We start from the raw sequence: 25836 nt of genomic DNA, 5'->3' as shown, positions 1-25836 counted from the left end.
ATGCCTTTGGAACTACAGCCTCTTACATATCATTGTATGAAGGGATGGAAATCATTTGAAAAACTGCCCCAGGTAAGTATGACCATCTAGGAATTATGCCCATTTGGGCCAGCACATGGAAGTGTCTCCATCATTTCTTCATCTTTTAAGAACTAATAGAGAGACTAAGTGATGGACTTATGTATATACATGCTCCTTTTTGTGAGTAGAGAAGACTGATTTGCCACCATGACCTTTTCCTTTTATGACAGAAGCAGGAGACTAAAAGTCTTATGAGTCCCTTGATGGGGGAAGAAGTAATATTCCATTTTAGTGAGTGGGATCTTTGTGTTGAGAAAAAATCTGAAAATGCCCCTTCTCATTTTCCATTAACAGAACCGAAATTATAAGTATGTTATAGCACAGAAATTATACCAAGTATTTTTGCCACATTAACTAAAGAAAATCCTTTTGTAGTATATTGATATAGAAAATGTGGCCATTTAAATCAATAATATGTCTAGAAACACAAGATTTGTGAAGATCACTGATGACTGTAGAGTTCTTTTAAAGTTGAGACTATTAAGTGAATTTACTTTTTTGAAAGAGACCAAAGTTACAGCGTTTGTGCATGCGATCTCTGTTTAAGAATAAATGCCATGATAGTGCTGTGGTCAATGCTGCAAGATAGGTTTGAGTTTAGGAATCCTATCCTATAGGAATATTTTCTCTAAAATTGACATGAACTCTCATTTGTATTGAAATCCAGATCCTCTGACTTGAATGTCTGCTGTGATTGACCCTTGAGATTACTGAGGAGCAGACAGAACTTGTTAGCTTATTTTAAATTCAGCGACTGCAGTTGTTCCCAAAGCAAGGCATTCCTTCTAATCATTTCTTTACTAAAACAATCATTAAGATAAAAGAAACTGTGTCTTCAAGAACTACATAGAAGCAGGATGAAAGAAAGTGTGCTAGTCTCTACACGTGTATATGATAGTTACACATATTTAAGGGGAAAAATTAAATGTATTAAATGTAATAAGATGTATTAATGCCATCTTTCAAGTTAACAGACACTGGGCGCATCTACATGTGACACCACATTGCCATAGCAATGTGCTATGGTGATGTAGCACATGCAGTCAAGAACCATGATGCCACAGCTACATTGCCATAGCAATGTGCTCCCTCATTATAGTACATTGCTACGGCAACATAGCAGCTAAAAATAACTGTGTGCATGGTGCAGTATGGGCTGTTACTGTGCCGTCATTTAGTACTTCCGAATGCACTTCCTTTTGGAAGTACTAAATGATGGTGCAGTAACAGCCTGTACTGCACCATGCACACCATTATTTTTAGTTGCTATGTCACTCTGTAGCAACATGCTTTCCAGAAGAAGTACTAAAGAACAGCACAGTAAAAGGCACCATAGGGACACGTGTAGATGTGCCCACTGTGTTCTTCACACACACCATTTTGTCACTTTTTGTTTATAATTATTCCATCTATTCAAAAATTGTGTATTAAAGTATTATGGTTTTGATTTTATAAATGAGCAAGAAATTGAATAGGAATGTTTTAAGAAGTAACAAAAGGACCATTTAACATGCTATATAGACATTTTTAAAGTGTTAATTTTGACAAAGGCACTTTTTCTACGGGACTTTGGATTGTTAAACAGAAATTATCATAACTCTAATGTCTTCTTGATTGAAAGAAAAAATCTAACAAACCTACACCCCAAACATGGGGTCACTGAATAGGTTTTTTATTAACAAAATAGTCCTGAACTAAATAACTTAACTGCTTTTTCATTAAGCATTAGATTATTTAACTCCAAAAATTATATTTGGTATCAGCTTTTGAAAGCATTTTTTTTTTAATAAAAGCAGTGCTTAGCTTAGATGTTGAAGGCCAAATTAGATAGGCATATATCTTTACAGAAATGCTATTTTTCAACTCTCAGAAAAATGGATTTTGTAATGAGTTTGATGCAATAGGATTAAATTATTGAGTACTGGGGAACTGTGCTACTCAGAATATTATATTAAAACACAAAACTTAAATTTGTGAAGGATCAGCTATCCAGCTCTACTCATTTCCACTACTCTAGAACCTAGCTGAAAATGTTCTATGGTTTGCTTTCACTATCATAATGTAGACAATCTGAGCTAGCCAGTTTAGTCTGAAGACAAGCAGAAAGGAAAGGCAAGGTAATACCATGCTCTGCCTTCTATCATAATGCATAATTAATGTTTCACATTTTCTTTTGTGAGGACCTCTTCACATCATTTACATGCTTAAAGCCTCAATAATTTTGTCATAATATATATCTATGAGGAAAAACACAGCAGAAAATAAACGTCAGGCTTTTCTTCAAAAACTGAGGAAAAATCTTTCCCTAAACTGATCTTTCCCTTTGGCGTAGGGACCTGGGAAAAAAATGTATGATCATGAATGTGAAGCAGCACAGTGATACATTTAAGCACAAGTTTGTAAGTTAAAGATGGAAACAGATACATTGATTTTAGTGAGTGTGTGTGCATGCATGTATCCTTTTCTTAGTATAAAGGCCTAATTTCATTCCAGCAAAAGGGCATTCTGCAGTAGAATTTTGGAGTCATGAAAAGTGTGATGCCTTAATCCCTGTACTTCATTATGCACTTGATCAGGTAGCTAGGGATAATTGATCCATGGTATTTCTATGTTGTATAATTAAATCAATCCAAGAAGAAAATAACATTAAAATATATAAGAAATAATTTTTGAAGGGGTAAGATAAGACAAATATTGTCCCTGCTTTCCTATTAAAGTTTGTGGAAAAGAAGCTTATCTTACACCTTAAATTAACATTGTTTCCAGCTTTACTGAAAACAAAAGGTAAAAGAAATCATATCAGAGAGCCAGATTCGAGGTCTGTCATACCGGTATCAATCCACTTGGTTGTATTTTCTGCATCACCTTATATGGATTTTGATACTTCCACAGAAGATATTTTACTATGAAAGGAAACTATGTAGTGCAGGTGTGGTCAGCCTCTGGTCTGTGAGCCAAATGTGGACCACCATGATATCACATCTGGACTGCAGAGCTTTCCATGGGTCTGAAAATTTGGTAGCAGGGGAGCAGTGGCTATTAATACAGCCACCCTAACTTATGCCAAATCCCCAAGCCCCATTCCCAGTGCAGGCAGGTCATTCCCCCCACATCTGGACTGGGGCTGGGCCATGCCCCCTTTCCTTCCTACATGGCCAGGTTGGGGCCTGGCCATATTGCCTTCCCCTGTAGGGTCTTGCCACATCCCCTTCCCTTCCATTGGATCTGGGCCATGGCCCGTTCCCCCCTGTGGAGCAGATTGGAGCATGGACATACCTCCTCCCCCCAAAATCAGACCACACCCCCTTCCCTTTTTGTGGGGCAGGATTGGGGCCTGGCTATGCCCCCTTCCCTCTCCACTGGGCCAGGTCAAGCTTCTTCCCCCTGTGGAGCTGCACTGGAATCAAACAGCCAGCTCTCTCCCCACCAAATGGTGTCCACTAGGTCCACCTGGGCCCTGGATCAGGAGCACTTGCTGATCTGGCTCATGGATAGACTGGATACTGCCAATCTAGCCCGCCAGTTAAAAATGTTGGACATCATTGATGTAGTGAATAAGCATTTGATAGTTGGCAAAAGTTCCAAAAAGCACTTCAGAACTTAGGCAACTAAATTTAACACGTGCACTACAGAGACATTTTCATCTTACTACCAAAGAAAAAAGGAAAGATATTTCAATGTGATTTTAAATATATATACCTTAAACATTCTTTGTCAATTAAAGACTAAGAATATTCATTCATAAGAGCATGCATTCATTTCTTTAGCCAAAAAATGTTTGCTTCCTATAGTTTTAAGTTTATTTCCATTCATGCCTAACGTATAATATAAGTGTAATGTCATGTCTGTGCATGGGCCAGAATAGTGAAAGAATCTTTAGTTTCCAAAATTATCAAAATATAGTCAAGTAAACTAGATAGATTAATCTATCTGTATCATTTTAGGTCATATGCTCTGATCAACTGAGTTTGGATATAGTATGACATACATGGTTGCATGTATACTTCATGTCTACCTACCCTTAAGGTTGGGGAGTTCTGGAATTATATAGTAACTCATAATCTAAGATCATGCTCTAGGAATATCTATCTATCTATCTATATCCAAAAAAATATTCAGTAGATATATCACATACAAGAATCCTTGCTTTTCACATATCTGTCTAACTAGAAACTTGTACGCCTCCAGCACTGTAGCTCAGAAGGTTGTTAATCATCAGGAATGGCTGGTATGCTGTTCATTAGAGTGTAATAGTTTAATCATCTCTGAGTGGTAGGAGTTCATGTTGTGGATTCACAGACCATGAAATGTATCTGTTTAAGGGATGAGGACATAATCTTATTTGTTTGTTTGTTTATTTAGTTATTTATTTATTTTTGGAAGGCCACATAACCATGCTAACTTTATCATCTAGCTCTCTCATTCTGTCGCTTGCTTACGGTAGTCAAATCCTGACTTTAGCAAGGCTTCTGATACTGTCTCCTTCAATATTTTCATTCATTAAGAAACATTAATACAGACTAGATGAAACCAGTGTAAAGTGGATACATAACTGGTTGTATCATCATACTCAATTGTCAGTGGCTCATTGCCCAGGTGCAGGGAGTTTTCTCAGGGGTCCTTCCTTGGTCTAATCTTGCTCAAAACCTTCATTAATGATTGGGCTAGGAACAATGGCCATAACCTGAAGGAGAGGAAGTTTAAGTTGGAGATAACTAGGAAATTTCTGACTATCAAGGTGGTCAAGCATTGGAACAGGCTACCTAGAGAAGTTGTGGAGTCTCCATCCCTGGACATTTTCAAGGGCAATCTGGACAGGCACTTGGCTGGATTGGTTTAGTCAGGGATGATTCTGCCTTGATCCCATCCAGGCAGCAGAACTACTCGAACTTGTGAAGTCCCTTCCTGCCCTACTTCCCTGTGATATTATAGTGATACAAGGAACAAATATTTCATACATTTCATAGACATTAGGGCTGAAAGGGACCTCGTAAGATCATCGGGTCTGGCCCCCTGCCGAAGGGGCAGGAAATTAGCTAGGGTCAAAGGATTCCAGCAAAATAAGCATCCAACTGTTTTTTTAAAAGTGTCCAGAGTAGGTGCTTGCACCACCACTGAGAGGAGTCTATTCCAGGCCTTCAGGGCTCGGACAGTAAGGAAGTTTTTCCTTATGTCCAGCCTAAAATGGTCTGCAGGAGTTTGTGACCATTGGACCTTGGCATTCCTTGGGATGCTCTGGTGAACAAGCATTCTCCCAGATCCTGATGCACATCCCTTATGTATTTATAGACTGCCACCAAGTCACCCCTGAGCCTGTGCTTCTCCAGGCTGAAGAGTCCCATGTCCCAGCTTCTCTTAATATGGCCTGCTCTCTTGCCCTCTGATCATGTGTGTGGCTCTCCTCTGGGCTCTTTCAAGCTTCTCCGTGCCCTTTCTGAATTGTGGAGCCCAGAATTGTTTGCAGTACTCCAGTTGCAGTCTCACCAAGGCCAAGCACAGTAGGAAGATGACATCTTGGGCCTTGCTTGAGAAGCATTGGTAGATGCAAGCCAGAGTTTTGTTCACTTTGCCAGCTACAGTATTGCATTGGTAGCTAATATTCATCTTGTGGTCAGTCATGACCACCAGATCTCTTTCAGCTTTAGTGCTAGTGACTGTCAAGCCTATAAGTGTGATGTGGGTTTTTTTCCCCCTGAGGTAGAACACCTTGCATTTCTCTGTATTGAATGCCATCAGGTTTACATCCACCCACCTTGCAAGTCTATCAAGGTCAGCCTGTATCACCAGCCTATCCTCAAGTGTGGACACTCTTCCCCAAAGTTTGGTGTGATCAGCAAACTTAGCTAGTCTGCTTCTGACACCAGAGTCCAGATTGTTTATAAAGATGTTAAAGAGTACAGGTCCGAGAACAGAGCTTTGGGGGACACCATTGGTCACTGGGTGCCATGCTGATTCAGTTCCATTGACTACCACTTTCTGTGTCCAACCTTGAACCAGTTCTCCAGCCATTGGACAGTAGGATAGTCGAGGCCACAGTTGCCTGATTTTTCCATGAGGACATTATGGGACACCAGGTCAATGGCTTTTTTAAAAGTTCAAATATATAATATCAACCTCTTCCCTTTTGTCCAGGTGATGTGTCACCTGGTAATAGAAGGAAATGAGATTGGTCAGGCAAAACCTGCCCTCAACAAACCTGTTCTGGCTATCCCTCAGAATGTTGCCTTCTGTTAGCCTGTCGAGAGTGGTTTCTTTGATAATTTTTTTCCAAGATCTTTCCAGGGATTGAGGTCAAACTGATTGGCCTATAGTTTCCCAGATCTTCTTTCCTTCCTTTCTTGAAGATAGGCACCACATTGGCTCTCTTCCAATCTTCAGGTACTTCTCCTGAGTGTCATGAGTTCTCAAATATTCTTGCCAGTGGCCGCACTATGATGTCTGCCAGTTCCTTTAGCACTCTTGGGTGTAATCTACCTGGACCAGCTGCTCTGAGGGTGTCCAGTTTCTCAAGATCTATGCTAATTATGGCTGTTTTTTCATCCTCAATCTGGCCATACCACATTGTGTTAGGTAGGGTGGTCCCTTTGGGATGGTGAAAAACTGACACAAAGCAATCATTAAGCAGATTAGCTTTTTCCTGGGTGTCAGTTGTCAGCTGCCCCATTTGGTTTAGCAGGGGTCCAAAGGTTAAAATGTGCTCTCTACAATCTTAAAGAGAGAGTCATTGCATTTTTTTTCAGTAGGAAGAAAGGGATGGCATCATTTAATGGATTCCCCATCCCATGGATTTGGGGTGATAACCTGCATCCCTCCAGACAGAGCCTTCTTTCAAAACAACTAAGTATCATTTATTGACCTACCCTTCATCTTAAAGGAAAACAAGATTTTTGTGGTCGTCTGTCACCACAGTATTAGTTCCTTTTTTAGCACCAGGGCAAGATTTTTTTCCTCACAGTTAAGGCAGAGGGTTGGTGCTCTCATCAGAGAAGGTCCTGGACCCCTTGGAGTAGATGGAAAAGTAACATTCAAATGTTTCAAATTTGCATTTGTGTAGTGTAAATACTCATGCCATAGAAATCTATTCCCCTTTTGAACCAGAAATATATGTTGATTTAGAGAAACACATTTTCTTAAAACACCAAAGAATTGTGGTTGAGCTTCTAGATGGGAAACAATAAGGAAACACTTTTCTTAGATTCTTCATTTTCATACAAAGGGAGAGCCTTAGTATCCCAACAACAAACTGAGTCTGCAGAGATGTAGGAATGATAGCAGTCCTTCAAAAGATAGAAATGATTTAGAAAATAACAGTGATCTGCACTGTATGTTTTAATGCCATAAAGTTCCTGGATAATTTAATAACTGTGTGGTCTAAAGTAAAACACATACCTTGCATTTTGTCTATCTTTCTGATTGACATGTTAAAAAATATATGTTTTCATAAGAGTTTTCTTATAATTTTTAATCCTTCAATGAAGATATGATACTGAAATGTTTACTTTCATAATAGACCCAGATGGTGGATATGTCATTTCACTTTGTCTTGAAATAATTATTTTTCTACCACCAAAATCTGGACATTTTCTTTCCATTTTTATCCATTTTTTCAATGCAGTTTTTTGTTTTTTTAATAAAGAAACTGAAATACAAAATTGTTAAGCTTATACATATATACATTTACATCTGTATCATATATCTATTTATTTATTTATTTATGTGTTTAATAAAAGCCTATTTTTTATTTTGCCAAATCATACCTTTTCACAAAGAACAAGCCATTTCCTCTTGGAAAAAGGGGGTGGGGGGGCAATGGACAATTCAAAGCAGTTTTGAATATAACAAACATCACAACTCTAAAACTGTTTCACACAAATGGATCACTGAACTCGGGCAGATCCTACTCAAATGAAGCACCACACTGGATTAAGGCCTAATTGTGAGACAATCATGACTTCACTACGCAATGAATTTGGAAAAAAAGAAGGGTGGTGGAGGGGGAGGGGGACATATACTGATCTCTGGAAGCATGGGAGCCCCCACGCCCCAAAATTAATTCTGGTGCAGTTATAATTTTTATATTTTTCTATTATCAATGTGCAAATCTTACATGTAAACCAGTGCATAGTCCCATGGAAGTCAATAGAATTCTATCTTAAAGACTTATGTGGCGTGCATTACCAGAGTGTCTGTGTACTGTACAAACTTCAGTGTGTTTATTATCGCAATATCTTTGTGACACAAAAAAATCCCATTATCAACATTGTACTGATGGGACATAGGTTGAGGGAAAGATTATAAAAGTGCTTTTAAAAATTCCAAGTGGCCCCTAAATGCACCTCTAGATGTCTAAATATCTTTAGAGATCTGGCCCTAACTGATTGGGAAAAGGTGACAAAGAAAGCATATGGTAAAGCAGTAAATCTGAATCCCAGATGCTCCTGCATATGACTACTTCTTTAACTACTTGACCATTCTGCCTCTATCCAATTATTATTTCTATTCTTCACAAGAAAAAAAATACACACACACACACACACACACACACACACACACACACATATATACATAAAATCTGTTTATACATACATACATACATACATATGTGTATGTATATGTATATATAAAATACACACACACACACACAGACATACATATGTATACATACATACAAATAATGCTTCCATGTATATTTAATCTTAATTTAAAATTAATGTTTAAGATATGTAGGCATGCATCTCCCCTTTGTTATCTAGTTTATTAACAATGGTAATGACATATGTATGTATGTATAAGTAAAGAGATATAGATATATATATATGTGTGTGTGTGTGTGTGTGTGTGTCTCCACACACACACATCTGTTTGCTTAATTGGGTTCTGAAAATGAAGATAAGCAGACATGATTCTCATTTAATTTAAAGGTGTTGACAGATGAACAAATTATAGTTCCTTAAAAGCAGGGGATTTATTATGTATCAGCTGCTCTGCAGTAACTGCTTTGTGTGTTTTCATATCCCATGGTAAGTAGAAATTAAACTACAGTCATTTAGTAGTTGTTTCCTTAAGATGTAAGCTAATTTAGCTTCCATACAGCATGGGTTAAGTGGACTCTTAAAAAAGAGTTACACAGATCAACTCACATATAGGTTGCCACACCAATTCAATCTGTTCACAAACTAAAGCATTTTTATGCCATAGTAATGGAAAATAATGCTTCCATGTGTATTTAATCTTAATTTTGAATTAATGTTTAAGATATGTAGGCATGCATCTCCTCTTTGTTATCTATTTTATTAGCATTGGTAATTACATTTTTTATTGAAAATGGCTGTTCAAGTTCAATCAGATGAAAAGTTACATTTTGTTTCAAAATAGTAATAGTTGCATAATTAAAAAAGTATTGAATTTTGCCATTTTTCAGATGAATTCAAGTTATTTATGAAAAGACTGCCCATGAACTATTTCCTCAACACATCCTCCATAATGCATTTGTGGACAATGGATTCTAATTTTCAGCGTCGCTACGAGCAACTGGAAAACAGCATGAAACAACTGTTCCTAAAGGCACAGAAAATTGTTCATAAGCTCTTTAGCCTTAGTAAGAGGTGTCATAAACAACCACTCATCCGCTTGCCAAGACAGAGGTAAGAAATGTTATGAAAATCAGAGAAACTCAGGACTTTTCTTGATTCCGAAACCTGCTTAAAACTACAGGTATGGTAATAAGTATACTATAAAACCTTTATAACCATAATAGCAAACAGTAGTACTGAGTCTTCCAAGCTTCAGTACTATTCTGTTCAAACCTTCCCAAATATAATATCACAATGGAAAAGTAAACATAAGCTACAACTACATTCGTCATTGTATATCATGGGAATCAAATGAAAGAAAGATGAATAGCCAGGTCCAAAGTCATCCTGCTTTAATCCATTAACTTCTGAAGATTTCTGTCATTAAAGGATTTAGCCATAGCCACAACACAAAACAACATTCTAAATTAGATAAGGAAAAGTAAGGACAACTATTTTAAGGACAAATCTGCCCTGTATACTTTACTGCATATATTATAAGCTACAGATCTCTCCTTTCATTTGTAAAATATGAATTAAATTTGAAAGAATAACTGGGTAATGGGGGTAGTGGTGAATTAACCTTGTCTAAAAACACTGTGAGAACATAAGTCTGAAAGGGCAAATCAGGCCCAAAGTTTATTGTTTATTGCAAACTCAGAGTTCTGAGAGTAAGAATTTATTTAGAGGTTCAGTGTATGGGGCACACTGAGTTTATTATGATTGCAGAGTCCAGCATCAATCATCATCAGTTTAATCCACTGACCTCCCAGATTAAGAGAAGTGTCTCCATAGACTGTAATGTTAGACTATTTCTAGCAGTGGGATCAACAGTTTATTGACCACAGTTAGGGCCTTGTTATATGTTGTACTTTTAGCCACACAAATGTTGATCAGCTTAGTGTTAGCTTGGAGTCGGAGCAGTCACGTCTTCAGTCTAAAAACCTTTCCTGACTGTTTTCCACCTGCACAACTGTGACTTGCCCTAGAGGCCTGATGAGCAGGGAGGTCCCTTCCAACCCTAATTTTCTATTATTCTCTATGCTTTGCCCATCCCTCACCTGTCTCAGCAGCAAGGTTCTAGACTTCAGGGAGGGGAGGGAAGGCACAAGGTCCTTCAAAAGCAAGGCTGAGAGACTTGGTGGGGGGCTGTTTGGGGAGGTCACTGCCCACCCGGCTCGTTGGCTCCAGGTGCCCACATGCTCCTGGCTCACTGTCACATATGTCTGAGCATATATCCTGGCCCCACATATCGCTCAGGCTGTTCCCAGCACCTGAGCAACAAGCCTGAAGGGGAATCATCTGTCTCCCTGCCTCTTCACCCTCCCCCCCTCAGCCCTGCCTCACATACACGCACCCACCTTGGTGCCCCTGAGATTGGCAGGAGCAGCCCAGTAGACATGAGGTAAGTGGAAAGACACCTCTGACCCCAGGGCAGGGGGAGGCCCAGGCAGTGGCCCCAGGAAGCCAGTGATGGTGGCAGAAGTGGCAGTGGTGTGCATAGGGCTGTGGGCTGAGGCTACAGTGGCAGCAGCATCTGGCGCAGCCAGCTCCCCACCAAGATGGATTCACTCTGCAGCTGGGAGTAGAGTCTGCCTACAGCCAGTGCCCATGTCCACATGGCCAGCAACAAAGCCCTGCACCTGCAGCCTGAATCCACCTGCAATGCCTGACAATGGGAAGCAATGGCTTCCCTGGCAGCAGGTTGACTTCCACCCTGCAGCAGCCACCACAATGTCTCACCACACTGTGTGTGGTTTGGGTGCATGGATCAGGGTGTTTCTGGAGCTGCTGGGCTAGAGCTCAAGGTTTGCTGGAGCCTGCCTGATTCTGGGGGCTCTCTGGGACTGGCCACACTCTTCTCCTCTCTCTGTGGTTTAGTGCAGGGGGTGGGGAGGAGCACAGGATTCAGCAGTGGTGGGCAAAGTTGCCCCAGGCTACCATTCCTGGGCCAGGGGGACTGGAACCTCAGGAAACTAAAAAAGCTGAGGCTTCAATCCCTGGGCCATTCTAGTAAGCAGACAGGGGTGTGAGAGCCAACAGAACAGGAGGGTGAGGAAGTGGCCACTGCATCCTGGGATACTGGAGGACTTCAACATAAGTGGCACATCTGTGGGGGAGTGACTACACCTTAATGGAACAGGAGCTGGGCTTTACTGATTAGAGATAATCCTGCCTTCGAGTGGCATAATTTTGTACTTTAAGCCACTTATTGTTAATGTGTGGACAATCAAGGGATTAAGAGTACCAGAAGCCACCCAGAATTAACATGTAGCAAGGCCCTTAGAGAGTCTTCAATACTGTCTCATAATCATAAAATGTTAACTATGCAGTTGAAGCCATGCCTCTATAAATTATGTTCTGTCTTCTTGGCAAGTACTGCCCAACTTTTATCTCATATACATCCGTTGTGCTTCTTAGGCCCCTACCAGATATGAATGTTAAGTTGTGATGTGATCTGATACACAGTCCACACAATTATACTTCCTGCCATGCAGTACATGCATGGAAGGTGTTGTAATTGTGGGATTGGGCATCAGATCCCACCTGGCCTTATTAATGTTTCGGGGGGAGTTTAGGATCATGATCCTGGACTCCCCCTGCACTGGCAAATAGCAAGATCCAATAGCTGGGAGATTCATCAGCTGGCTGGGCTCCTAGAAACAGGGACACACCCTGCACTCCCTGCTGGGAGCCCCATCAGGTGATTGGAGCTCCCAACCATGGGAGCACATGGTACAACCCTGTGGTTTGAAGCCTGGATCAGCGGCAGGCTCAGGTGCCCCCATTGCTGCCAGCACCATCAGATGCAAGATTCCAGGCTTGGAAGCACATGGTATGCCCCTGTGACTGAAGTCTCCATCAGCTGATGGAGTTCTCAGCCATGGGTGCACATGGTCCACCCCTACAGCAGGGAGCCCCATCAGCTGATGCAGCTCCCAGCCACAGGGGCATGCCTGGTCACATTATCAATTAACAGCCGCAAAGTTATTACACATTTTTTGAGGGATAATTTTGTGGCTTATTCCTTGTTTTCACATGCCATTGATTGAAAATGTTGCTGGGTTACAACTTACAACATGGTTAACTGATTGATCATGTCTTAAATGTAATGTGTGGCAGGGAACTTAGTGATTTGGCTATAAAGAGTGTTATTTTATTTCTTTTTATGTTAATTTTCAGAAAGAAAGATTATATAATAATATTTTGTAACTACAGTGTTATGACCAAATTCAGTGTTCTGTCAAGAAACCAATTTTCACCAATGACACCCAGAACTCTTTAAAACAAAGAAAATAAAAGAAAACAAAACATATTCCACAACTAAAATAATTTCTCCAGGAGTTACTGCCTGATATTATTCCAAACAAAGTTCTCCATAGCACCATTTTGCAACATCCTATAAAAATAAGATAGTAGCAATAGAGTGAGAACAGCCCACTGTTTGCCATTGCCTTGTGAAGGAGTGATTTTATATCAACATTAATTGTGAAATACATAATATTGATACTAAAATTTTACTAAGGTAAAATCAAATTAGTTGAATTTCCCTATTGTAACATAAGAACATAATGTTTCAAGTCAGCTGGACTGAAGAACTCAGAGACTTTGGGATGGAAGAGACCTAGAATTTCTTCAGGTCAAAGGTGCTAAAATGTTCTAGAATCCATATTCCAAGCAGTGGGGAAAGCTTATATGAAAAGGGCTGTGAACTAACTGGGAATACAACCACTTCAAGGAGTATGTTAAGGAATGAAATAGAAAAAAGTGAGGAATGGGAAAAAAAAATATTCATTAGAAAACACAATGATGTCTTGGAGGCCAAGAAGTAGAAAAACAGTAAGAATTGCTGTAAATCAAGTTTGGAAATGCAAATTACTAAAACTGAGGTAATAATCCTCACTGAGACTTCCAGGAGAACAAGTATGTGGAATTGCAGGTTTGGTAGCATACATTTTTAATAAATCTACCAAGCCAGGTGTATGTACTCTGTGATTAGAAGACAGCAAATATAGGGCCTATATTATTTTGACTTTGATAGCACACAAGGCTTTACAAAAGATCTTGAAAGAAAGGATTAAAGACCTGGATATAAATGAGAAATGGAATGAAACGCAACTTGGATTCACATATGATACTAACATGATATCTGCCTTGGGTAAGATAACTTATTGCCTACAGCAAGCAAATGCAGTAGATTTCTGGAATTCAGTAAAATATTGTAGGTGCCTCATGGAGAACTATCAGTTCAATTGAAGTATGTGGGAATTGTATAATAGTTCTTAGAATTATTAGCGGAATTAAGGTGTGATAAACTGACAACAAGGAAGACAGAAGTGAGTTGTACTGGAAGGGGAAATATATGTCCAGGCTTAGTAGCAGAATTCCTTAAGGATCAACCATGGAATTTATCTTATTTAATATTTTCATTAATACATTTGGCAAAAAAAGTTGGAATATGCTGATAATGTTTGCTATTGACCTAAAACTAGGAGACGCTGTCAATATAGAGGAGAATCTGGATATAATACAGAATGGGCATAATGACTTAAATAAAAATGGAATGAAATTTAGTAGAGCACAATAAACTGTCATGCAGAATTGGACTAAAATTTTAATCTTCTATATGCTGAGAGCTCATCAGCTGTAAAAGAGTGAAGAAGAGAAAAGGTCCAGGTGTATTAACTGACCATGGAATGACTATGAGCTATCAATGTGATGCAACTGTAAAGAAGAAAAATGTGATCCAAAAATAAATCAGGGAAGGTATTTACTGTAAAGATAGGAAAGTAATAGTGCCATTGTTCAGAGCACTGGTAAGACCTCATCTGGAACATGGTGGGCAGTTCTGGTCATTCATGTTCAAAGTAGATAAACAGAAACTGGAACATCTTCAGAGAAGGATAATGAAAGCAGTGAACAGGAAGGTAGAAGAGATTGTTTGGTTTAGCCTAATAAAATAAAAGCATGAGTAGGGATATGCTTGCCCCCTATAAATATATTATAACTGCTAGGAATGCCAGAGAGGGGGAAAGAACCATCCTGGCACAAGAACAAATGCGTACAGAACTGGCTGTCAATAAATTAAAAGAAGGTTTTTAACCATTAGAGGAATCAGTTCTAGTAAAGTCTTCCATTTGAAGGAGTGAAAAAAAAAACAACAACAATCCAAACAGTTGCTTTTAAGATTTAGCTTGAAACATTTATGAAGAGGATTACATGGTGTAGAGCCACTCTAATTAAACTGTCCACAGCATCTTGTATATTCAGAGTCCTGTACTTCAAAATGGTGATGGGAGAACTTTAACTAAAGCTTGTCAAAACAGCTTTAGTTAAAGCACCCCTGCTGCCATTTTGAAGCATGGGGACACTGAGTAGATGTCATGTGGAGGCTGCTGAAACACACTAATTAGTGTGCTCCAGCAGACCATATTAATTGAGTCTGCTCCAATGCGTGCTAATTAGCACACATTGGAACAGATGTCTAGCCTGTATACAGATGCCTATTGTTCTTAGTTTAAATAAGTCTTTTAGTTAGTGAAATTTCCTTTCTGTTTCTCTTCTTTTTTGCATACAGCTTATACTCTGCAATTATCATAATATATACATGGTTTTGTCTCATTTTGAGGTATTCAGTGTTGAACTTTACCTCATTACATACATTGGGAAAACATATTCTGTTCATTGCCAGTTCTTTGTTTTCTAGATTTTAGCTCAACTTCTTTGAATTAAAATATATGGCTGGATTCAGACATACAGACGTGTGGTTTGTGGTGCCTCAGACCTCTTTGCAGTGCCACAAACCGCACATGTTGCAAGTTATACCATGCCCAGTGCTTCTAATTTGCAGTGGTGGGGCAAAAATTGCTAATGAGATTTCCTGGTAGCAAAACAAAACAACAAAAAACCCCACACCTATGAAAAAAAGCAGTGTCAAGTGTGATGAATGTCATGTTCCAGGACAAACTGTGCACTGCAGAGACCCTGTGCTGAGGCACCCTGTATGCTAGCCAGCCAGGGAGCAGCACACAGAGATGTGGAAGAAAGCAGCCCAGGGCTTCTTTCCCATGTTGTACCTTGTGGTGATCAAATGATCTCAGACTCAGTGTGTTGGGATAAAGAGCAAGAAGAGTAGGAAGAATAAAGATATGTTCCTGCAAACCAGTTGCATCATCTTAAAAATAAATACATTTCAGGGAAACGCATAGAAATAATCTAGGTTATATTAAATTAGAAGTATTCAGACCAAAAAAATGTGTAACCAAACCATGATCCTGTATTCATTTTTTCACACACCTAAATTATGAACCCAGTTCCTGACCTGTAGAGCACTACCTGACTCAGAAAGTGCACAAGCCAACCAGAGGTAACATTCTCCTAGATTTGGTCTTGGCCAAAGGAAATGATCTAGTGCTCAACTTGAATATAGAGGGTAGCCTGGGCAACAGGGAGCATGAAACCATCACGTTCACCATTTGTCACAAAGCAGGCAAATCAGTTAGCAGGGTTGAAATTTTGGACTTCAAAAAAAATGAATTTCAACAGGCTTAAGGCAATAGTAGGGGAAGCACTGTGGGACCAGGGACTGAAGGTGAAAATAGTATATGAAGAGTGGTAGTTCCTCAAGGATATGATCCTTAAAACACAAAAGAAGTACATTCCCATGCAGAAGAAAGGTAGCAGAAGGGCTGGTAAGCCCTATTGACTTATTAGGGATATCATGGTCCTCTTGAAAAAGAAGAAAGAGGCATACAGACAATGGAAGCTTGGGACAGTACCCAAGGAGGACTATACAACAATGCCTTGCACTTGTAGGAATCAGATTAGAAAGGCTAAGGTGACGACTGAACTTAAATTAGCAACAGAAATCAAAGACAATAAGGAGTCCTTCTTTAGGTATGTAGGGAACAGGAGGAAAACAAATAGAAGTGTGGGGCCATTGCTTAACCATTCAGGACAGCTAATCACTGACACTCAGGAGAAAACTGAAATCCTGAATGACTGCCTTGCTTTGGTATTTCACTGGACTAAGGGGAAAATCATATTAGATACGGTTCAGAATGGACATGGTGAGAATGACCAGCTTCCTACTGTTGAGATTCAGCTAGTACATGATCAGTTAGAAAAGTTAGACATTTACAAGTCAGCAGGACCGGATGAACTTCATCTGGCTTAAAGTAATTGTGGGACCTTTGGCAAAACTCTTCCAAAACTTGTGGTGCTTGGGGGAGGTCCCTGAAGACTGGAAAAAGGCCAATGTTGTGCCCATCTTCAAGTAGGGGAGGAGAGAGGACCCAAGCAACTATAGGCCAATTAGCCTAACTTCTATCCCAGGGAAAATCCTGGAAAAAAACATCAAGAAGTCTTTGTGCGCTAGGCTTGCAGAAGGTAGGATTCTGAACGATAGCCAACATGGCTTCATTGCAGGCCGGTCTTGTTTTATCAATCTAATCTCCTTTTACAACCAGGTAACTTTGGACGATTATGGGCTTAACTGCTTGACAGTTAGGTGGGTAGGAAGCTGGCTGTGGGGTAGGACCCAAAGAGTTCTAATGAACCGATCTGTGTTGTCCTGGCAAGAAGTGGCCAGTGGTGTCCCTCAGGGGTCTGTGCTTGGTCTGGTGCTTTTCAACACCTTTATCAGTGATTTGGATGTGGGGGTGAAGAGCTCACTAGCCAAGTTAATGAATGACACCAACTTATGGGAGAACATGGTCATGCTTGAAAATAGGTTGCAGATATAGGTGGACCTAGACAGGCTGGCAAGTTGGGTGGATCAGAACCTGATGAAGTTCAACATTGAGAAGTGTAAAGTGCTCCATCTGGGGATGAACAATCCCTAACATATTTACAGGCTTGGTGGTGCCAAACTGACTAGCACCACAACTGAAAGGGACCTAGGGGTAATAATAGACCATAGTATGAACATGAACCATCAGTATGATTCTGTAGCCAGCAGAGCAAGCAGTACAGGCAGTCCTCAGACTTACGACACAATTGGTTCCTGAAAACCATGTCTTAAGTCGAAACATTGTAACTCGGACCTGATTTTCTCATAAGAAACAATGTTATAAATGGGGATTGGTTCCTGAACCAAGGCCTGATAACCTATTTTCACCAAAAATACCCCAAAATGTTGTACTTAATCAATTATAGATGAGTAATATAGCTACATTAATGTATTTATATTGTAAATAGCAATCATATTGATTTGGAAGGACTTCTTTGAGGTGACTTTGCTGGACTTTTTGAAGGGCTCTTGGTTGGACTTTTTGAAGGGTTCTTGGCTGAAGTCTTCTCAGGAGTCTTGGCTGCAGGTTTTTTAGAGTCTTGTCTGCTTTCTTTAAGAAAGTGTCCAAAGAAGTTTGGATAGATGTTCTCCAGGGAGATGGGTGTCACAGCAAACTTGTTCACTGGCATGGCATTGCATCAGATCAAGCATTGTAAAGTTGAAACTGACATCATAAAGTTGAAACAGGGTGTCAATTTATAAATGTTGTAAGTGCAAAACATTGCAACTTGAAATGTTGTAAGTCGAGGACTGCCTGTACTCTGGCATACATCAACCAATGTATCTCAAACAAAACCAAAGAAGTGATTTGTCCATGTTACTCAGCATTGATGAGACCACAGTTGGAGTACTGCATCCAGTTCTGGGATCTGCATTTCAACAAGGATGTAGAGAAACTTGAGAGAGTCCAGAGAAGAGCCACCCATATGATTGGAGACTTGCAAGGCAAGCCATACTAGGAAAGGCTGAGGGAGTTGGGTCTCTTCAACCTAAAAAAGAGAAGGACTTGGTAGCAGCTTATTGCTATATTAGGGGAATACATCAAGGGCTAGGTGAACAATTGTTCACCAGGGCACCCAAGGGGAAAGCCAGGATTAATGGTCACAAATTCCTAGAACACTGTTTCAGGCTTAACACTAGAAAAAAACTTCTTTGCAGTCAGGGTGTTCAGACTATGGAATAAACTCCCTCTAAAGGTGGTGCAATTATGTGCCCTGGAAATTTTCAAGAGGAGACTGGACAGTCACTTCACTGGGCTCACCTAAGTCCAGTTGTCTTTCCTGCCTAGTGCAGGTGTGCTGGACCTGATGATCTTGTGAGGTCCCTTCCAACCCCTTACAATCTATGAATCTATGAACATTGGGTGTGCAAAAGAATATGAAGTTGAATAAATACATTCATGATAATATTTTAACTGCAGCCACACAGAAGCCAGTAATCTTAAAGTAATTAATATCAGTAATTAGATATAAACAAAAGATTACGTTTTATTAGGCATTCTATGTTATCCCCTTTTCTTTATTACTACACTTCTATCATGCATGTGCTACTTGCAATATACTGTAAGTGTTGAGTTTCTGTATGAGAGAGAACACTCTGGAGGAATATGGGAATTATTTGTTCTTCTTTGTCATGTCATAAGCATCAATGACCTTTCTCATCTCCTCAAGAATTCAATGTAACCTTATGTTGTGTATGAAAATTTTGACTTACTTGTGATGTGTTTGTTGACTGAGGATCCATAACCATTTATGTCAACTCTAAAGAAATGCAAAACTCTAGAACTTTTGGTTCAGAGATGATACCTTTTATTAAACCAACTACGAAATCACAAAAAAAAATAATATTTTTTTTCTTGCAAGCTTTCAGGCTCTCACAGCCTTCACCAGGCTCAGGGAAAATTAAAGATGTTTAAAAGTCCCCATAGGGAGGAAATAAACTTCATTTTTGAACAGAGGAAGCTGAAGATGGTGGTAGTCTTTTCCTCAGGCTCTATGAGAATGTATGTCAGTTCTATGAATTCAGCACAGGCTTTTGCAATATGAAAAAAAAAAAAAAATTCCAGAAAATTGTACTGTGAAGGAGAGTGTCTTAATTTTTTGGTTAAGATTATGAAGTCATAGAGAGTAGGATCCTGGTTCAGATGGATTGAGGATGGTCACCAATATGCATTCAGTGAACAGCTGTTTTGATGTACTGACAGTTACCATCTTCTTTAAAAATTCTGTGATATATGGTCACTCAGTTTGTTTTCTTTGCTTGAACAATGCCCATTGTATGCTGTAGTTGTTATTACATAAGTAGCTTCAGCTACATTTGATATAGAGGGTTGTTGAAGCACTACTGATGGATAAATACATTTTGTCTCAGGCTGTGCTTGATGTACAGCTCCCTGTATGAAGATTGATGTGTGCAAAAATTACAGTGAATCTTCAGTGTGAATATAATATCTGTACAAACTTTTATTTCTACTATATTCACCCAGTTAGAAAGGCTGAGATTGTGATTAGGTTATTTCAAGCTACGAACACCTTGTCACCAAAATGAGATGACACAGCACTGTCTAGTAACAAGTAGTGAACAGCCCTGGGAATCTAGCATCCTAGTAAAGCTTCAGAGTTAAGATTGATCCCTGTGTAGTATCTGAACTTAAAGATGGGATTTATGCAAATGTAACAGAATATACGCATATGGTATATTTAACAGACTGTTTTTCAAAGAAAAAAATGTGAGAGAAATAAAAGGTAGAAATTTCCTGTGTTAATAGAGGTTGTCTATAAATAGTTTTAACAAGGCACTGTTGTTCACACTTCATGGAGATGAAAGGTGTGAGGGAGAGAAGAGGCCATACCTTTGTCATTGCTCTTTTCAGTCTGGATGAACACATCTTTTATGTTGTAATGACTATCTTTTGGGAAATTGAAAATTATAGAAATGTTAATTCCTATTTTAGTTGTTACGTGGAGTCACTGGAACTATTGAGATGAATAATGGTTTGTGAAACTACATAATTAGGTCTTTCCAGATTAAGAGGCCAAACTTGTTCCTGTTTATACTGATGGCAATGTTTCTTTTGAGAAATCAGTCTAAAATATGAAAGCATCAGGGTCCAAAATATGAAAACACAAGGCTCTATATAAAAAAAACCATAGAAAGCTGTGGAAAGAAAAACTATTTACACCTCCCATAGCCATTATCTACAAGCATGGATAATGATGTCCAGGTAGGAGCAGGGAATTTTAAAGAGGCCAAGGGAAGTGGTGCCCAACTCCCAGTAAAAAATAGTGAAGGAGGCTATCAATTCCATTTACTCCTCTGGACATGCCATCCTAAATACTTACTTTCTAGATCTTTCCATATAATGTTTAGAATTTCCACGCATAGCATGTCTTCTATGTGACTGGATACATAGCATATTGCAACATGGATGCTCTTTGCACAAGTCTAATTTGTATCTCATTAGCTCAGTTGGTGCTGCATCTAAATTGTACAATTTGTGATTTAATAAAAATACATAAAAAATATTAAAGGGGAAACATAATGTAGATACAGCAGTAAAACAATGAAATATCTTTCATTTTTTTCTTTTTAACTGCATAGCTAGCTGAATTAATGTGCTAAAAGTTGGTCGGGCCATGGCCCACGTTGTTCTGCAGCCTCTGCCCAGGGTTATCAAATGGCAGGCAGGTTATAATGTACCATAAATCTGATGTCTACATTTATACCATGATTTTTTGTATCCAGTAGATTTTTTACAAAAAATCATCTATTTTACCATTTAATTGACTAGCCAAAATGTCAGATCTGGACCACATTCTGAGCTTGCTTAAAACATATCAACCATAAAAAGTAAAGGAGCTAGGCTAATTTTCACCAAATGAATATTTAGTCCATTGCCATGTACTGTGCAAAGCTCTAGCCATCATCTCAGATGGAAGTTTTAATTAGCAAACTCACAGTTGAAAACATATTTAGAATAGACAATTTGCTCTGTTTGAAAAGCATATTTAGAATAGACAATTTGCTCTGTTTGAAAGTTTCTTAAAAGCAAGCAAACTACTGATTCAGATAGGAAAATATCTGTGTGACCAAGCCAGTCATGTATCTGAAGATCTTGATTCTCATTATAGAGGATTCCTTTAAGAAACATAAGATGCAAGTCCCACTCATGCTCACAATAGGTTGCTCATCATTGAGAATAGCAACCAGCTGCGCCAGGCTCAAGGTAAAATATCTGCATTCAGAAGGCCATATTCTATCTGGAGCTTTCCAGGATGTAGCAGAACCATGCTTACTACAATTAGTTTCTCTCCATGGCATGCCCTGTAGGCTGCTGCAAAAGGAGGAAGAACCATGTATCTGCCTGCTGCCCAGCTCCTTCTGCTCAGATTTGAATTTTTCCATCTCTCATGAATGGAACAGAGCTTGAGTTCCAGAGAATTCAAGGACTCTGATTATGCTCAGCTGCTGCAAAGGTACTTAAGGGTACCTTCCTTCTTCTTTGTTTCCTTGCCTCCTTGTTTGCTGAGGAACAGAAAGCCTTGTATCCCACTTTCTTATGGATAATACCTGAATACTTCAAAATTAGAAAAAGAAAAAAAAATAGGAATGAGGAACATTTTTACACTGTCAAGTTTCTTTATTCTTTAGAGCTTGAGGTTTGATTACCTTTCTTGTAGATTGCATCACTACAAATGATGTTTAATCATGATCAGAACTTTATCCAGGAATGAAATTATCTATCTAGAAAACTGAATTCTCAATATAAAGAAGAGTATGCTGAATATACAATGGCTTTTTCCCCTTTTTCTTTTCTTCAACTTGTAGACCTGGTTGTATGGCAAAATCCACTCAGCAGACCCTTAGAATAAAGGAAAAGGATGACTCTAAATGACCACTGCTTTAAACTCCAACAAGATTATTATGCAAGAGTCTTATTTATTGAAGGGACTAACCCTAGGGTTCATTCAGTGCTCTTCTACATACAGTGTTAAACCAGTAACATCTTTACTGTGCTTTGTTAGGAAATGACTTAATTTTATAGTATAACTAAATATATATGAGTTAATAAATACCAAGTGCCCTGCGTATGAACAAAGAAAAGGCACCTAAATTGTGCTTCACTTTGAATCATGAGCTGTAAAATGTGTTTTGATCTACTTCATTAAGATATTGCATGTGGGAGTTAAAGATGCATTTGCAGGTTTAAATGTAAGGGAGCACCTCCAATGGAAATCAAAGTTTGCTATCTCAGCCACCAGGTGCACATCAGAAAACTGCATGCAATACAAAAGGATGTTGATAAGATGAAAGAATGCAAGATAAAATGAAGGTCATTTTGGCAGTGGTTGTTTTATTAAACTGAATAATAAGAACCCATCTGTTCTCAAAAGAAACAAAATAATCAACTTTGAGGTGATACTTTTAATTGAACTGGAGATTAAAGTTATTTAAGACTTACTTGACAAACATGCAAATAACATTCATAGACATTTGAATAAAAGGTCAGATTAAAATGACAAGTTGAAAGAAAATATTATACATGTATATCTATATACACGTAAACACATGGTCACTACATTATAGTAATAATCTTGTCCTTAACACACGTTGCTTTGTTTTAATGTTGCAATGTTAAACATTAATGTTTAGTTGCATTACAGGGTTCAAGTAAAGTGTTTTGTGACTGTTATAGGAATGGTTTATTTTTCTTAATCATTGATAACTTGTTAAAAGATAGGAAATTCCCCAGCCTTCTGATAACACTATTTATGATTGTTTGATGACTAAAAGGGATTGAAGTAATTTAATCACATTAGAAAGCACGGTGAAAAAAATTACGAATAGGTTATATCTATATCAATATCAGTATCACAAGAACAGGCTTGTATCTGTTTCCAAGCTATGGAAATATTATGTTGGTGCAGGAAGAAGTTGCACTTTCTTGCCAGTGTATACCATCAGAAAATACTCAAGATCAATCAATAAGAGAATATACTTTAAAATCAATCTACAACAATAAATGCTGCTATAATCACATTTGACCAATTAGATGAAGTTTAGGCTTGCATAAATTGGCAGTTCTATTGACTTTGTGTGTCATAAACACCATCAGAAAGTATGGCACACTGTTTCTTGAATAATGATAAATAGGAATTGGCATTCAGAGTGAAGTTATCTAGTTTATGAGGTTACTTCCTGCAGCAGCTCTGTTGTCTTCAGTCTATGGCTGTCCTCTTACAGATTCTCTACGAAAGATATGGAAAGGAATTCCTTATATGTTGTAGGGAGCCAAAAGAGAGGATTTCCCTGAGATCACTAGGCCTGGGAGAATAAAAGTGGTTCTTGCTGTGTCCAATTTTACCCTATCCCTCTCTGTGAAACAGAATCAACTTCAGTTGTTTTTTTAAATAATGTATGTATCCCACAATTACAAACTGCCTTCTTTGTCTGCCCAGCTGCCAAAAAGCCCTAACTTTCTCATAAACATCTTTACACATCCTCAGTTTGCTTCCAGACAGCTTTTCAGATGCCGTTACGCTTTGTCAGTGTAGGTATCTATAACAGTGAAAACTGAAAATGTGAAGTAAAAAAACCCCAAAATTCAGCTTAAAATACTAAGAAGAACTAATTTTTAGCTGGAAGCTGATCCATAGTTTCTTTTGAAATGGTGCACATTTTGGTACAGAATTTAGGTCCTGCCTGTTGTAGAGTGGATAGGGTCTTGTCAATAGGGTCCCTGGTTGTTCTCTAGACTAGTAGGGACATGGCCATGGCCATTAGTGGATCCAAGATACGGGAAAGGAATTGGCAGAATTCTTTGAAAAGTTCTATAAGACTGCATTTGAAATATTCATATTTTGTCATGTGTATTCTTATGTTCCTTTAAAAATACTGATAAAGAAAAAATGAAAAAAGTTCATTCAACCCTTCTGCTTCACGTAGCTGTGGGGGTAGATTTTCCTGTCTGTCCTATGCATGCATGAGAAAAACTCAGACTCATGTAAATCTTTGATATATACATGTACTAAATTGTTTTTCTATATGGCAGACAAAGCAAGAAACTACCTGTGATGGATCAGTTTATTGAGGTCGTTTTGGTTTACCTTCTAAGTTAGATGTTTTTAATCTTAATAATAGGCAATCGTGTATTTTACAAACAAATTATCTCTGATTTTCTGGCATATAATATAATTTCCATATTATAGGTTTTTCTTATTTTTTTATCTTCCCATTCTGAGAATAATACAAAGTGATGGAAAGACCATACTACAAGCTGGTAGGAGCCTGTAACTCCTTTGAAAGTAAAATTATAGTTAGCATTTGATCTGCCATTCTGGTGGCATATGTGTTATGGATAGTCTCAGAATAATGTTAATTGGTGGACAGATATGCTCAGAACCATGAACTGCTACACCAGCATATCCAGAACTTTAACTTATTAAAAAAATATATATATGCTCTATGATAAAAGTATGAAAACCAGTGTATTGCAAACCAGAGTTGAATCCCCATTTTCTAAGAGATATTTAATAGCAATTTCAAAATCCCATTATGATTGATTCTTGTTTGTCTTTTTGTTTTAGGGTTTTGTTTTTGGATTTCTTTAGGTAGTTTCATTTTTCTTTCTTCCTTTTTATTTGTTTCTAAATCATCTTTCTGTTCCTGAAAAGTGCCAGATTCTCAAGTCTGGAATACCCCATCCTCTGATATGTTCAGGTTCACCTGAAATAGTATCAGAGTAGGCTGGTGGTATTTTGCCATCATGCCTCAAGTTTTATTTGAGGGACTGCCTCTAAGAGTATGAAGAAAAGTCAGTCTTTTTCTTCATCCATTCCTTGGCCTGATAAGAATGTCTACACAGGAACCACCTGTGGTGTAGGATATCAATCAGAAGACAGCTTCCTTTGGAGCTGGTACTTCATATTGTCAGGAGATTCCTGGTAGATCTACTATAGACATCAAATATTTGACTTAAAGTCCAGATGCCAAAACCTTTTTTTTTTTTCACAATAAGGAATTATCTCCTGCCTGAAGAATTCAATTTATTTAAGAGATGTTGCTCTTGTAAGGTGCTATTCAGTCACAGTTCACCTCAAATACCTGTTCCTAAATTGTTATTAATAACTCATAATTTCAGGGATTATTAAAAAAAAAAGGAAAAAAAACCTTTGCTTCTTTTGGGGGGTATCTACAAACTAAGTAAGAGTCCTACAATCTTGTTCTAATATAGAGCCCAATTCTATTACTTTACTGCTTCACTACAGTTATACTCACTTTACTGATCAAGCTCAGAGTGAGGTGCAAGAGAGCTGTGATAGTTTCCCCTTATCAGTTTAATAATTGATTTTAATTCTTGTCTGTAAATCACTAAAAAAAATGATTACCTAT

At 38.5% G+C, this 25836-nt stretch overlaps 1 protein-coding gene across 2 annotated transcripts in view; it reads left to right on the top strand.

Annotated features, from left to right (window-relative positions):
* BRINP3 (BMP/retinoic acid inducible neural specific 3) overlaps window positions 1-25836 on the top strand; it is a 345467-nt gene that overhangs the window by 279582 nt on the left and 40049 nt on the right. For both annotated transcript variants that reach the window (XM_019500320.2, XM_019500321.2), the window contains exon 7: window positions 9503-9725. In XM_019500320.2, the coding sequence (XP_019355865.1) occupies window positions 9503-9725 (223 nt within the window). The remainder of the gene's footprint in view (window positions 1-9502; window positions 9726-25836) is intronic.

This window comes from Alligator mississippiensis, chromosome 5 (assembly GCF_030867095.1).
Source record: "Alligator mississippiensis isolate rAllMis1 chromosome 5, rAllMis1, whole genome shotgun sequence".
NCBI classification, from domain to species: domain Eukaryota; kingdom Metazoa; phylum Chordata; order Crocodylia; family Alligatoridae; genus Alligator; species Alligator mississippiensis.
This window is presented reverse-complemented; position numbering and strand designations above follow the sequence as displayed.